Genomic DNA, 14807 nt, shown 5'->3' with positions numbered 1-14807 from the left:
ACGTTTTCACACAGGGTTTGGACAACCTTTTCCTTTGAAATTATCATTCAAAACTGTATTTTGTATGTACTCGGGTAATCTTTGTCTAATACAATATATATATATATGGTCTGAATAGTGTACGTATAAACACGAAAAACTTTTCACAGCAGTGTAGATGAAGGAACAACTAGCAGCAGTCTTTTAAAGCTGCATTGTTCAGTGGTTAATAACTGAGTGGTCAGGTCACCCATCACTGATAGCTCCTGGTATCCTCCCGAGCTCTACCTCACACAGACCCAATAATGACAGCCTTAGTATTTGAGGTTTGTGATTATCTTTAATTTGCCAAAGGACTTGCATGCTTATATTCTGAAGTAAACATAACAACATCCGGTCTGGGCTCCAAGCTGGAGAATGACTACTGCGCATGCTCTAGTTTACAGCTGTTCACAGCACTCAATTTTCTTCAGTCTGCTTTAATTTTAGATTTTTTCTTTATTATCACAAGTGGCAAAATTAGATCTCGCAGCTCTTTTTTGTTGTTCTTTTTTGTGTTGTTTTATATTACTGTAATCATTGTGTTTTATCCGTTTTTGGCAAAAAAAAAACAAAACCCTGCAACATTGAGTTGTGGTGTTTGTCTATTTGCTTATGCTCATTTTTAAGAATAAAAATTAAATTAAATCCTTGTCAATATAAACCTATCTTTTCGCCATTTTAAAACCTCTATTTTGGGGGGCGGAGGTTCACTTCCGTTTCCCCTGCGTCACGAAGACCCGTAAGTGACACTACTTGGAGGTAGACAGTGATTGCATTGATACCTTGTGTGCGGATCTCTGAACGGTGAATGACAGAGGCTGCTTATTGTAACCCAGACTGACCCAGTGAAAAGACCAAGTTTCCATCCTTCCTTCCAATATGAGCTGTCTTTCTGCGTTTGCATACCGCGCAGTGAGCTTACAAAGTGCGCAGATGGTCTGGTCTCGGTAGCTAACGCTAGCTCTGCAAAGCTGCTATCAGTGGTCCGCTCCAGCTGTACCGTTCACACCACAGGCACACGCTTTCATTTGCTAAGGTAACTAACAAATTCTCTTCAGTTCAGTTCATAACTGGTTACTGCATTTGTGTGTGTGTGTGTGTGTGTGTGTGTGTGTGTGTGTGTGTGTGTGTGTGTGTGTGTGTACTGTTAAGCTACTAAGCTTAGAAACCAGTTGGTGCTGCAGAATCATGGGTGAGTGAAAGAGCTGAGGTTACTTTGCTAAAGCATCTACGTGAAAACAGAAAGACGCAAAAGCTCTTTGCTCGTTCCCCTTTAACCATACTTGTTCATATTTATGTTTGACAGTTATAATTCGTGATGATAAAGCTGATATATTTTGCCTCTTTTGTTTTTTCACTCCAGAGTCCGCATCATGAATCTGTTTCGTCTGGTGTGCCGCCACAAGACAGCGCTGGTCATTGGCACAGTTTGCAGCTTTGCTGTAGTTCTGGTCTTCTTAGCAAAATGCACATCAGAAACCCTAAAACAGGGTCACCCCGATCCTCCTGGCAGAGCCCCCCAAGCCATCGGTTTTCAGCCCCGCCCAGCGCAACAGAATCCTCCCTCTGCATCCAAAGACTTGTCAGCATTTCTCGTGGTCCTTATCACAACAGGACCGAAGTACACGGAGCGACGTAGTATTATCCGCAGCACCTGGCTTGCCAAGCGGGACTCTGATGTTCTGGCCATGTTTGTAGTAGGAACACAGGGCCTTTCCAGTGAGGACCTTCAGAATCTTAACACGGAGCAAGGGCGGCACAAGGACTTACTCTTACTGCCCGACCTGCGAGACTCTTACGAGAACCTGACCCTCAAACTGCTGCACATGTACACCTGGCTGGACCAGAACGTGGAGTTCACGTTTGTCCTGAAAGCAGATGACGACACATTCGCTCGCTTGGACCTCCTCAAAGAGGAGCTGAAGGGGAAGGAGCCCAACCGGTTGTACTGGGGCTTCTTCTCAGGCAGAGGCCGGGTGAAATCGGCGGGGAAGTGGCGCGAAAGCTCGTGGGAGCTGTGCGATTACTACCTCCCCTACGCGCTGGGCGGCGGCTACGTGCTCTCGGCCGATCTGGTGCATTACGTGCGTCTTAATGCAGGATACTTCAAGACGTGGCAGAGCGAGGACGTGTCGCTGGGCGCGTGGCTGGCACCGGTAGACGTCCGGCGGACACATGACCCACGCTTTGACACAGAGTACAAGTCACGTGGTTGCAACAACAAATACCTGGTGACGCATAAGCAGAGCTTGGAGGACATGTTGGAAAAACATCAGACTCTGCAGCGCGATGGCAAGCTCTGCAAGGAGGAAGTCAAGCTGCGTCTGTCCTACGTGTATGACTGGAGTGTGCCACCCTCACAGTGCTGCCAAAGAAAGGATGGGATCCCGTAATCATTGTTTTCTAAAAGGCTGAAGTTCGCTTTATATCTATAGTCATGTCGTCAAAGTCAGTAATGTTATCGGATTTTTCCTTTCCACCAAGTCTCCATTGTTAGACCGTTTAAAGTCACCTAACTGATACAAGACACACAAATTGTAGCATTTGTGAAAACACAAAAAGGGTGCAATTCACTGTTTTTTGATTTTATTTTTGTTCGATCTTGTTAAAGCAGCTTTAGGAGCTCTAAACCTACAATTAGTTTCATTTCCCTTTTGTGTGGGTTTGACATGTTATAGCTGTGGTTGTGAGGGTTTGGATGGAGAAAAAGCCATGAACGAAGAGATTCACATTTTCACGAATCAAAAGCTGTGTTTCAAACACTCTTTTGGGGGCTCCACACATTAATACTCGCTTTTATGTGGTTATAGAGCTAAAATCACCCATTTAAATCAGAGCGACAGCTTGAAGTACGATGTCGGGTATCAGTTTTACGGCTTGGCGTGAACCGTCAAGAGATATTGCTCCTCGAGTATTTTAACAGAAGCCATCTTCAGTCCTGCTTCGTTGTTGAGCCCCTTTGGTTTTACTGTAAGTGCTTAACCTTATCACCTTCTGCCTACTTCTTTTCAGTGTCTGTATGTTCTCTTAACCTGCTGGACCTTTTTCTACATATATGAGATATGCTTTAAAGTTATTACAGTATAGTAGCTAGTACAAGAAAAACCCAGACAGGAGATCGTTACCCTTCTGTTGATTCTGTTGATGTCTACCTTTTTTCTTTTGTTATTTTATTCTGCGGCAAACATGACACACTGGTATTGAGTTTGGACGGGCTTGCAGTGGGTGTGGTCGCTGCTCATGGATACAGTTTGTATTTAAAATATGTTTGAGAAAATTTGCAAAAGTCATAGATTGACTTTTTGTTTACGATCGATGGTGCTCAAGGTTTTGCGTGTCTCAGAGAAAATGGGCGAACATGTGGGATTCGGCAGGACTTCTTTTTTTCCTCATGTTGGAACCTGTTTGAGAATTCCGTTATGGTACTTACATTTCTGATAGAGCACTAAAGTCCAGGTGTGGATATTTTACTGTACAGAGGCATAAATCTGAATGTTTTGTTTGCAACACAACACGGATGCGGGAGTCGACTACCGGCTGGCACTGAGTCACTTTTTTTTAAGCATGAAGACTTGTTTTAATTTCTCTCAATCGTTATTTATCCGTTGTCTGTTTTCTCTGATGTTAGCCTCCCGAACGGAAACCCACCTTTGTGATGTCAGTGGCTGTTTCCCAAAACTTGTGAAATCTGTACAGCAGCTTTGATCAAAGGGGTAAGATATATTGGAGCGCTTAAAAATGAAGACTGCTGCACAAACGGCAACATTTAAGCTCTTTTTTTTTTTTTTTTAATGACTGCTGTTACATTGTTGTGAATAATGACTCTTTCTCAGTGTTGTCAGTAGCAGATTTTAATTCAATGCAATTCAAGTGTTTGTCACTTTTTTTATATATATATAAATATGTAAATGGTCAGCTGCCCCTGGATGTTTTATTAAAAAAAGAAATAAATTATTCTTGTCATGTAAATCTTTTACATCAGTTGTTTAAAGGGGCACATTACAGCCAAATGCATTCATAATGGAGAACTCTACAAAAGGCCGGTCCTGCTAAGATTTAAGAATATGATGCTGCTTTATTAATACTGAAAAACTGATGTGCCAACACGCCACGGCCCTCTCTCTTGCTACTAAAGTTGATCTGTTGTTATAGAGACACGGGACCTCTGGGAAGGTCGTGTGGCAGCAGCTTATAGGACACATGTCCAGGATGCTCAGTTAAATTGGGATCTGGGGATTTTGGAGCCTGGGGCAACATCTTGGGCTTTTTGTTGTCGTCCTTCAACTGGTCCTTAGAAGTTCTTATACTGTGGTGGGCCTCGTCATCTCGCCATCCTGCTGTGTCAGCGTGTGCCAAGCAAAGAGACTGTGCTCAGTCTGCAACAATGCAAAGTTCGGTGGTGGTATATGTCAGAGTAACCTGAGCCGCATGTAACCACATGAAGTCTGCCCAAGGTAAGCAAAACGCTGCATTTGCATCATAACAAAAGGATCAATGTGGCTGTGGTCCTTTACCTGGCAGCAGTGGTTCTATTGGCTGAAATCTTTACCCATGGCATTCATTTTAAAAGATTTTTTTTTCCGCTCAAATGTAAAATGTAGCAAAATTGATTTGGTTTTTTTTGTTGTTTTTTTTCCCCCCCCCACTGTGAAGCTTGGAGGAGCCTTTTTGCAACTCATAACTACTGCAGTTTATATGAGTCGGCACACTTGAACACTTCTGAAATACAAACAGTTTTCATTCAAGGATCGTGTTCCTTTCAATTTACAGTATCAACAAGAATCTGTCTGGACTTCACGTTAACGGTATGTGCAGATTTTCTCGAATCGTCACAGGGAAGAATTTGCGATGTGCTTCAGTGTTTGTCTCACACGAATAAATTCTGGCACATTCTTCAGACTTTCGCTCCTCTTCTTCTCCTCCAGCTCGTACTGCAAGACAGATATGTGTTGTTGGATGTCCTCTCTAACGATTCAATTTTAGTCAGCATGCAAATATTCAAAAAGTATACGCATTATTGTAGAATTCCCTGCATCTTTTTTTTTTTGCTTTTTTAAAAAAAATCAGAGTACTTACAAATTGCATTCTCTGCTGCCGTATACGTAGCTTCACCTCCAAGTCAGAGGGAGGGTGGAGAGCCAGCTCCTGGTTTTTCTTCTGTCTCTGTTTTTGTTCGAGGACACACAGCAGCTCTGGCTTTTTTCTTGGCAGTACACCTCTGAGGGCACAATAAAAAAACTGATAGAAGACGTGTCTCTAGATTAAGACAAACAAGAAGACCATAACATTGAATTCCTGATGTGGTTCTTATGAGTAAGTGCAGAAAGGTTACCATTAATGCAACAAATCCTTTGTTTTGTGTAGGTATATACAGAATATGGGTGTCTATAGTTAATAAAACTTTTAAAGTTATTTTCTTCTACCTGCTCCTTTTCACGCATGGTTGCAATGTTATATCAAGGGAAAGCATGGTTTGTGTGTATGAAAGGACAAAACTGTTGAAACTATTGAACCAAGTGTGAAATAAAGAAATAAATGAAAGTTTATTAGAAATCTTGTTTAAGCACCACAAATGTCGTTGATTGTGTTACATTGATTATTTTGTTCTTTCTCAGACTTGAGAGCGAGAACACTCAGTGCTCAGTGCTGATCCCTCAGCAGGGGTCAAATGGGCATTTAACTTTTGACTTGATCCACATTAAACGCCACCTAAGCATACTGCTAATCCACGGCTGCCACAACTCCAGCCAGCGGGAAAAAGGTTAATTAAGAGGATTCTCCAACGGACAAATGTTTGAACACTAATAAAATACTCAGTGTTTTTAGTAAAGGTACTATAACATGAAGAACAATTCAGTGCAGAACTCAAGTAGACAATGCGGAGTAACATTTGTGAACAGCACCTGCTACCTGTGTCAGTGTTTTCTCACCGTCTGTGGCAGAATAGCAGCTCTTGATGGAGAGCTCTGTGTTGGTGGGAAGCCAGGACGGGATTTGGCAGCTTTCTGGGTTTAATGAGGTCACTGTCCTCCTGTTGTTGATTTTCAGTCACCTGGTGAAATGGGACCATCCAGCACTGATGTCTGCCTGATACACATGATAACAAGCCAGTGCAATTTATTCAGTGTACACAATACTACAGCCTATGTTTACAGCAAGATATTCATGAAGTAAACTAAAACTAGTTTCTATCACGTGAAGTGAAGCTCGTTTGTTTCTTTAGATTCACTCAAACTCCATGAGCTTCACTTTCATCAAACTTTAATCTTACCTCTTTTATTGTGGATGCCCATTTTATGTGGTACCTGAATGAAAACCAGGGGTAATTATGTGAATTATGAAGTGCAACACAAACAAAACAAAATGTAAAAATGTGCATATGAGCATATTTAAACATTTGATAAAATAAAGTCAGACTGGTTATTAGATATTCTTAAATCACCAAAAAGGTAAATAGATTTCTCTAGTGTGAATCAATTGAAGCCTAAATTTAGGATGATTATTATTATGCAATCTAAACTGTAAAATCTAGTTGCGTAACACCTTTTTTAGCTAAGTATGCAAAAGCTCGACACCCTTCCTGTTAAAGGGAAAACAACCCCCCCCAAAAACTCTTAAATACATATAAATTGTATAATATGGCATTTAAATATAAATATAATTGATAGATTCACTATTTAATTTCAAACACATAAATAAATAAAAAAAAATTAAAAGAAAAAAACATTATGATGCCATGACTAACTTTATGTATCACAAAATTTACATGATCAAAAAGGAGTAGGATGAAGTTCACACTTCTTTGATCCTACGCCGCTTAACTGTCGAATAATTTACAAACCAGTGTTCATCAGGCAGCAGACATGTATAACTGATAAATAATCAATTTTAATTTCAAACCCTGAACCTGAACTCGAGTTCGATTCAGTTGGATTCAATTTTCTTCACACAGGGCCGACTGACAACAACAGTCGCCTCCAGGCACTTTCTATTGTAAAGTAATGACCCTACAAAGATGTTGCCAGATTTAAATGATCACGTTTAGCTACATGAACTATGCAGCTGCAAAATGAATTATGAAGAAGTAAAGAAGTAACTGGTTAGTATTGATGCTTGCTTCTGCCAAATAAAGAAACATAATTTTCCATCCATTAGTGAAAATCTTAACTATCTAAATTTTTTGAGTTAGGTTTCTCAAAAATTAAAGTAAGTCGATTTAATAAATTGAAATTTTGTGAATTTTGTGACTCCTAACTCAAAATAAGAAAAATTAATAGATATAATTATTTTATATCTCTATATATTTTATTTTATTTATTTATTTGGCAGAAATATGCTTCCATACACCAGGATGGTAACTCACATGCACTTACTTTTGATAGATATCTTTATCTATAATCCAAATAATTAATTCAGTTGTTCCTTATATGGTTTTCCATTTAATAAGAACTCACTAATCATAATTGCATAAAAGCGATCAATGAAACCGCCTTACCTGGGTGGTCAGGTGGAGAAGCATTGATGAACAGATGCAAAGGAGAGACTGCTGAGCTGTGTTCCTCAGAGACGAATGCACCGGAGGAGGAGGACGGCTTTGTTTTTGAGAGCGGGGTGCCCCGTGCTCTGCAGCCGGAGCGCAGATGATCAAACAGGTGCCACGCTATCAAATCTCATTAACTGTCTTATGACTCTTTGTTTCCTTCAGGGGAGAAACTTCTGTTGTCTCAGAGCAGCAGCATATGCAGGGATTAGGGCAATTCATTATAGCAATAATGAAAAAACACTGCCAGCAAAATAAAGATGGCTTTTTGTGTCTTTTGCTCTGTTATTACACACAGTGATGGGAATATTCAACGCTCACATTAAAGTGTTAAACCTATGAGTCTATAATGCATTTTTCTTTGTTGTTAAGGTGCATACTTTTACCCTACCCTCATTAAATATATTATTAAATATATAAGCATAAGACATTTAATTAAAGTAAAAAACAGGCTAATCTAAGACTGACACAATGAGCCAGTGAGTGTAGAAATGTAGGGATTACCCATCTGTGCAACACAAGTGTGTTTTTATAGGTGTCTATATGTTGTCACCGTGACAACATTTCTGTCTTTTCCATGTCTAGGATATTCAAACATCACCGAGTCTGGACTCATGGTTTTCTCATCAGTAAAGCCACACACTACGTGCTTCAGAGGCTGACTTGCACCTCTAATTCTCAACTAAGAATGTTTTTTAATGTTTTGTGTTATGTATTTTACATATATACATAATTTTTTATTTTTGTTCAGGTTTTCACATCATGTGTTAAGCACTGTGACGCCACTCTGCCTAAATCTGACTGAAGCTTTCTTGTAATTGATTTATTTGACGGGGGCAAATGATGTCAGCTCACTGTAGTGTGGGTGGAAGCTCACTTTAATCCTCATCCTTCCCTCTGCTGCTGCATAAGGTGCGTCCAGGTTTACAGCTGCAGCAAAGTCAGCCTTTTTCTCCAGTTTGTTCATTGTGCCTCGACATTCCACCCATATTATTTCCCTACGGGGAGCAGTGTGCTGGCCACAAGAAACAACCAATAAAAACATGCCTTGTGCTGTATTGATTGTTTTTTACTGGTGCATTTTTCTAATGCTATAATAATTTATTACCTCTCTGTAGAAGCACAAGGTTAGAGCTTATCATGTTTACAAATATCTCTCAGCTTTGTTGCCTTGGTTGTGCTGCATTAAGAAGAGTTTATGAGAAAGTTTGTAGAATATTATTTAAGTGATTTTATCCCTACATCAAAGAACTAGAGAGGTACTTGGTAAGCACATGAAATTTTAATATTAGACAAAGATCACCCAAGTAAATACAAAATACAGGACCCAAACTCTCACCAGGCCACAGAATATTTTTCTAGAGTCTTGGGGATCCTCAAGACCTTTGTTCTTACATGGTTGATATTTTTGCACAGTGTCGTTCTTACTGTTGAATCATGAACTCTGACCTTGAATCATGAACCCTGTAGTTCTTCAATGTTGTTCTGGATTATTTTATGACTTTCTGCACAAGGTGTTGATGTGATGTGGTCTTGGAGTAATTTTAATAGACCAGCCACATTTCATATTGCAACACAGCTCTCAGCATGGTTTGGTGGAGTTTCAAAGCCTTAGAAATTGCTTGTCCAGATTGACTGTCAATGACTTTGTTTTCAAAGTCCTTGAAAGTTTCATCTTTTCTTGAGATCAGGGCATGATGTGAATCTGTTTAACTGATTTATTGATTCAGCAGGTTTGCCAATAATCAGGCCTGTGTGTGGCTTGTGAAACTGAACTCACCTTTCCAAAACATGTGGGTAATCACAGTTAATTCACAATTTAACAATGGTGAGCAATTACTTTTTCACATAGGGTCAGCTTCGGATAGGGGTTTTCCCTTAACAAATGAAATTATAATTTAAAAGCTCAATTTGAAAGTAGTTGCAGTGTTGTAGATGTTTCTCTTTGCATTACAGATATCAATCAAGAAATTCAATTGGGGATATCTAAATCTAATTTTAAGAAGTCGAACTTGATGGGTGAGTGAAATTGTAATTTTTCATTTCATATTTTGAAAAATAAAAATCCGATTTCCACAAGTAAAAACTTCTAGTTGCATCCTAATTGATTACAAGTTTAAAGGGGCGTTTAAAACTGTAAATTTGAGCTCTTAATCAAATATGCCAGTAGGTGGCACTAACGCTAACTGAACAGCAACAGTGTGAAGCGTAGAAGAAGATTTTAAGTCAGGGAAACGGAAATGTCAGCCGAGTGACTGCATAATATCTCTACTTTAAAATTTAGGATGGAATGCTAGTTTAGAGGAACAAACCGTCATATAACATCGTCAAAGAAAAAGCTGCGAATATGACAAATGGTAGGTTTTCCGTGTTTTCCAACTAGCTAGAACTTGTCGACAACAAGCGGGACATGAAGTTAAGCTACTTCTTGGAATTGAGGCTAGTTGAGGCTAGGCTAGTTGTAGACGTGGCCCTGGGTAGCACTGCCACTCTGTTAGCACCAAAACAAACTCTTCACATATTACAGTGCTATAGTACTTGTCTTTCTATTAAATAACAGTACTGTCACAAAGCCTGCTGTGTTTAGTATGAACCTCTTCCTAGCTTCTATTTTTTTGTAAGGTTACACGTATCTATGCTATCAGGCTTTGACTTGTGTGTGGCTGTGGCTAATGCTACAAAAAAAAATTCAGGATAGCCAGGTAGACAACAAGCAGCAACAGCACAGTTTGGTCAAAGGAAAAAAATTCACTGTTAGGCAAAATATACATGTATGCTTCACCACTGGCATAAATATTTGTCTCAATGGTAACTACAGAGAGGAAATCAGACGGTGACATCCATAGTTTTGTTTTGCATACTATATTAATATGACGCTTGGAGTTAGTGGTTGATCAATGTCAATATTTGCTTCCTTATAAAGCAAACCTCTTTGGAGGCTGTGCTGCATTTAAGAGTGTATTTGGTTGTATCTGAACAGAAGTGAGTGATTGTTACTCTGTGCTCTTAGATTCTCTAATATAATAAGTGCATGCAATGCCACTTTTCCCTTTCGATAGTTTATTCATTCGATGGCATCCTTGTCTTCGGGCTGCTTTTTATCTGCACTTGTGCATACCTCAAAAAGGTGCCTCGCCTCAACAACTGGCTGCTGTCAGAGAAAAAAGGAGTGTGGGGTGTGTTCTACAAAGGTAAGTATGATGTAGTATGATTCAGACACAATGACTTCCCCCTTTTCTTTTTTATATGCTTAATATTAGCAGCCTGCTGCTTTCTTTTTTGTCTTGCACTCTTGTACATATAGTATTTAAATTAAACAATGACAACACGCAAGGTTGGTTGATAATAAATAGATCACAAATACTGGCCCCTCTTTCTCAGAACTCCTCATCTTCTTACTATAATGATCATAGTGTATGTATGCATGTCCTCCTAGTAGCATCAATCAATCTGGATGAAATATACTACATAAACTGTCTAGGGTTACAGGATTATTAATATTTATATAGGTTTTGGGATTTATTTAACTCTTAAATCCTTCCAAATTATTGATTAAACTACATATTACGTATTACACTGCATATTAAATATTATATGTAGTGGCTGACCTCAAAACAAATGGCAACATTACATCTTTGTTACAATGTATGATGTTGTTTGTATATGCATTTTTGTTAAACTAGTTTTAGTGGTGTGGCACATTGGAATATTGTCATACATATCTGTTAATAAGTAAATCTCAAAGAATTACATTAATAGTGCGTGCAATTGATTACTTTGTCTTATACAATGAATGTGTAGCTTATAAAGAACAACAATGAAAAATGTGTTTTTATTACTTATATGTTTGATATTAATGTGCAGCCATTTTTGCCTTCTCACTATATACAGAGATATAATGGAGATTTAAAAAAAAAGAATAATAACAAATTCGTACATGAACACACAAGCGCTGAAAAGCGGACAAAAACTGCCTGTAGTTTAGGGTTTTGTTAGTAAAGGTAATAACAGTTCAGCTGTTTGGCATTTACAGTTTTATTATGTCATTATAAACAAAGGGAAATAAATGCAAGGCCAGCTTTATTGTACTGTTTGACTGGAAGAACTTTTCCAGTTTGATGTAATACCTTCATTTCTCACGCACTTATATTGTCAGATTAAGCAAAAATGACTGAATTTCCAGACAATCTAGTATGTCACAATATCCACTGATATTTCAGCTGAAGATCTGACTTTATGTCTGATGCTTTCTTCTTGTTTTAACTCATCTTATCTCGTTCTCAGCTGCAGTAATTGGGACAAGGCTTCACATCGCTGTGGCAGTATCTTGCCTGGCCATGGCCTTCTACATTGTCTTCTTAAAATGATGGTGAGGCTAGATGGGAAAGGACAAACTTTTCAGAGAGGGGATGGACTCATCTCTGCGGTCACGTTTTAACCCTTGTTGTTGGGACACCTTTTGGATTCTATGACTGATGAACCCCCGCTGGACCTTTGGACCCATGTGAAAGTGAAGTCAGTGCTGCCCCCTTCTGATGACTGGGTACACAGCTTCTACCTTAATATTATGTATGCACTACAGATGTGAAGTACTCCACAGTTATTTCAGTGGAGGGAGAGTGCTGGGTCACATGGTAACATTCTGTTGTTGGGTAGTACTGTCTGACGTCTCCATCCACCCCACGTAATAATTAATACTGAAGGATGCAGAAGATTGAAGGGCTGTGTGTGCATTATACCTTACACCTGTATACAACTTAAAAATAGCCTACCTGTGTATATTTGGAAATAAACATAACGCTAGTTATTTGCTAGGGGTTACATGTGATCAAAGTGAAAATGATCAACTCTGCTCATGCCCAGCAACTCTTTTTTTTTTGTTTGTTTGTTTGTTTCTTCTGTCAGTGGTGGAGGGAAAGATAAAAGCTAATATATAAAAATGTCCATGTGTACACTTTTATTTACTTTTTTGGATCTCCCATGTTAACATTTTTTAGGTTAGAAAAATACAGATTTTAAATAAGTGTATGTTGTATATACTTTGTTATCAAAATGTGTACTGGAAAACATGTTTTAAATGTCACACATTAGACTGTAATTAAAATTCTGTCAAAACTCTGGAGAAACGAGTAGTACCTGCAACAGATGAGGCATATCTCAAAAATTTTGCAAAAATGTGTTTGCCGTGTCTTGCTTGAAGACTTACAAGCAATGCCAAATAGGGATGGTGCTTCTCATGCCATTTTAAATGTATACTGCTGTTACGACTTCATTTCTGTCACATTATTTCTATTCTCAACAAAAGAGATTGTTTTGGGAGGGAATGCAATGCAATTTTAAGTAAAATGTTGATCATACAATTTCTATGTATTGTTGTCTTTAAAAAAAGTTTATCTGCACGGATTAGCCACTTTATTAAATATGCCTGTTCAAATGTTAAATGTACATATCTAGTTGGCCAATCTCATGGCAACAGTTTAATGCATTGAAGCATGTCAAGGTGAACTGCTGAAGTTCAAACCCGCCATCCGAGTGAGAAGAAGTAGCATGGTATATGTTGCCAAATGGGTTGGTCTGAGTATTTCATAAACTTCTGATCTGCTAGGATTTTCCTCATGTTTGAGACTATTCTCTCTAAACGGTCTAAAGAATAACCAGTGAGTGGCAGTTCTCTGGGTGAACATGAATTGTTGATACCAGAGGTCAGAGGAGAATTACCAGACTGGACTGAGCTGGTGGCTAGTCAACAATAACTCAAAAAGCTACTCATTACAACCAACAGAAGATAATACATGGAGCCTTGAAGCAGATGAGCTACAGCACCAGAACACCACACCAGATGTTATAAGTTTGGCAATATAAGATTGGAAAGATGGCGCTTAGTATGAGGAATCATAGTTCCTGCTGCATTATTCAGATGGTACGGTCAGAATTTGATTTTAAAAATATAAGCAAAGATCCATCCTGCCTTGGACTTGTATTCCAGGCTGCTGGTGTTGTAATGTGGTGGGGTATATTTTCTTGGTTCACTTTGGGCTCCTTAATACCAAATGAGCATTGTTTAAACACTGTAGCCTACCTGTGTATTTCTGCTGATGATGTCCATATCCTTATGACCAGTGTATCCACCTTCTGATGACTGCTTCCATGTCACAAAGCTCAAATCATTTTCTTGAACGTGACAATTACTGTACTCAAATGGCCTCTTCCAAAACCTTGCTGAATCTGTACAATTGCAAATTAAACTAGTTCTGAAGAGAACAGGGGGTCCAGCCCAATACTATTAGGTTTTACCTAATAAAGTGACCAGTGAGTGTATAAAGTATATTCACCCCTGTCCTTGTGTTTTTTTTTTCTTTTTGTTTTCCATTGTGATACAACTGTAGTTTACATCAGCTTTGCACATCTTGCAACCTACCTGAGTTTTGCCCTGACAACATTTGCATTTTTGACTCTGTTTTCTGTCACTCCTGTGCAGTAGCACGGTTCTTTTTAAAAATCTCTGTCGTCATATTTGGGATCTGAAGTCATTTCTCATGAGGTAAGGTGACTTTTTCCCCCTCAATATAGCAGTGTTTTTGCTGGTTTCATTTTTACCCACCAACGTCTGCTGCAGAAACCCCCCAGCAAAATCCCCCCAGCAGCATTGATGTCTTCAGCATGTGTCATGAGGGATAACTGTGTGCTGAGGCTAGTGTAAAAAGTTTGCACCGAGTTTGTAGATCATTCTGGTTCTGTAAGACCACTAACCCCCAGCACCTAGTGAACCTTGTACCTCTTTACACGTGTCACACGCCTTTCAGTGTCTTTTGCCACCAATGCCCTCTCTGTGAACATTCTCTGTTATTAAAGGCAACCTTCAGCAGATAAGTTATTATCTGTAGGAATATGCCTTACTTTCTGTACTTTGAGGGACATGAAGTCCTTTGAGAGTTGTCTGATACTTTTACTGTGATAGGAAGGAAAGCACAGGTGGAATTTGTATTTCCAATCCTGGCGTGGTCTATTCTGAGTTATGACACTGTGATTGTGAGTCAGCGTGTTCGTTAAAAGGGCACTAAAACAGAAGTTGACCATCATTCATGTTATTATTTGTGTGTCTGCTTTTCTTGTTATGAGTGATAGACCTTTAGTGACATGTGAACATTTAGAAATACCAAATTTGCTAATAAACAATCTTGGACTTTCCAGTGTAATTAAATTCAAGCAGCTGTCACACCTTATTGACATACAGGTGGTGTCAAGG

At 39.0% G+C, this 14807-nt stretch overlaps 2 protein-coding genes across 2 annotated transcripts; both read left to right on the top strand.

Annotated features, from left to right (window-relative positions):
• Nucleotides 1–727: 727 nt before the first annotated feature.
• On the top strand, nt 728–3816 carry b3galt6 (UDP-Gal:betaGal beta 1,3-galactosyltransferase polypeptide 6). The gene is made up of 2 exons (XM_005918533.2): nt 728–1057; nt 1385–3816. The coding sequence occupies exon 2, from the start codon at nt 1395–1397 to the stop codon at nt 2412–2414; it is 1020 nt and encodes a 339-aa protein (XP_005918595.1). The 5' UTR covers nt 728–1057; nt 1385–1394; the 3' UTR covers nt 2415–3816.
• Nucleotides 3817–9759: 5943 nt separating this feature from the next.
• On the top strand, nt 9760–13070 carry tmem167b (transmembrane protein 167B). The gene is made up of 3 exons (XM_005918530.2): nt 9760–9918; nt 10621–10752; nt 11846–13070. The coding sequence occupies exons 1-3, from the start codon at nt 9909–9911 to the stop codon at nt 11926–11928; spliced, it is 225 nt and encodes a 74-aa protein (XP_005918592.1). The 5' UTR covers nt 9760–9908; the 3' UTR covers nt 11929–13070.
• Nucleotides 13071–14807: the final 1737 nt, after the last annotated feature.

Source organism: Haplochromis burtoni, unplaced genomic scaffold (genome assembly GCF_018398535.1).
Source record: "Haplochromis burtoni strain Fernald_Lab_line unplaced genomic scaffold, NCSU_Asbu1 Contig_32, whole genome shotgun sequence".
NCBI lineage: Eukaryota > Metazoa > Chordata > Actinopteri > Cichliformes > Cichlidae > Haplochromis > Haplochromis burtoni.
The sequence above is the reverse complement of the archived record's forward strand: the minus strand, read 5'-3'. Positions and strand labels throughout refer to the sequence as shown.

What these genes read in the sequence shown, in the direction of transcription:
- b3galt6 (XM_005918533.2), top strand. Translation starts at nt 1,395, where the DNA reads ATGAATCTGTTTCGTCTGGTGTGCCGCCACAAGACAGCGCTGGTCATT.
- tmem167b (XM_005918530.2), top strand. An exon ending in GTGGGGTGTGTTCTACAAAG is followed by an intron (nt 10,753 to 11,845) that starts GTAAGTATGATG and finishes TCTCGTTCTCAG; the next exon opens with CTGCAGTAATTGGGACAAGG.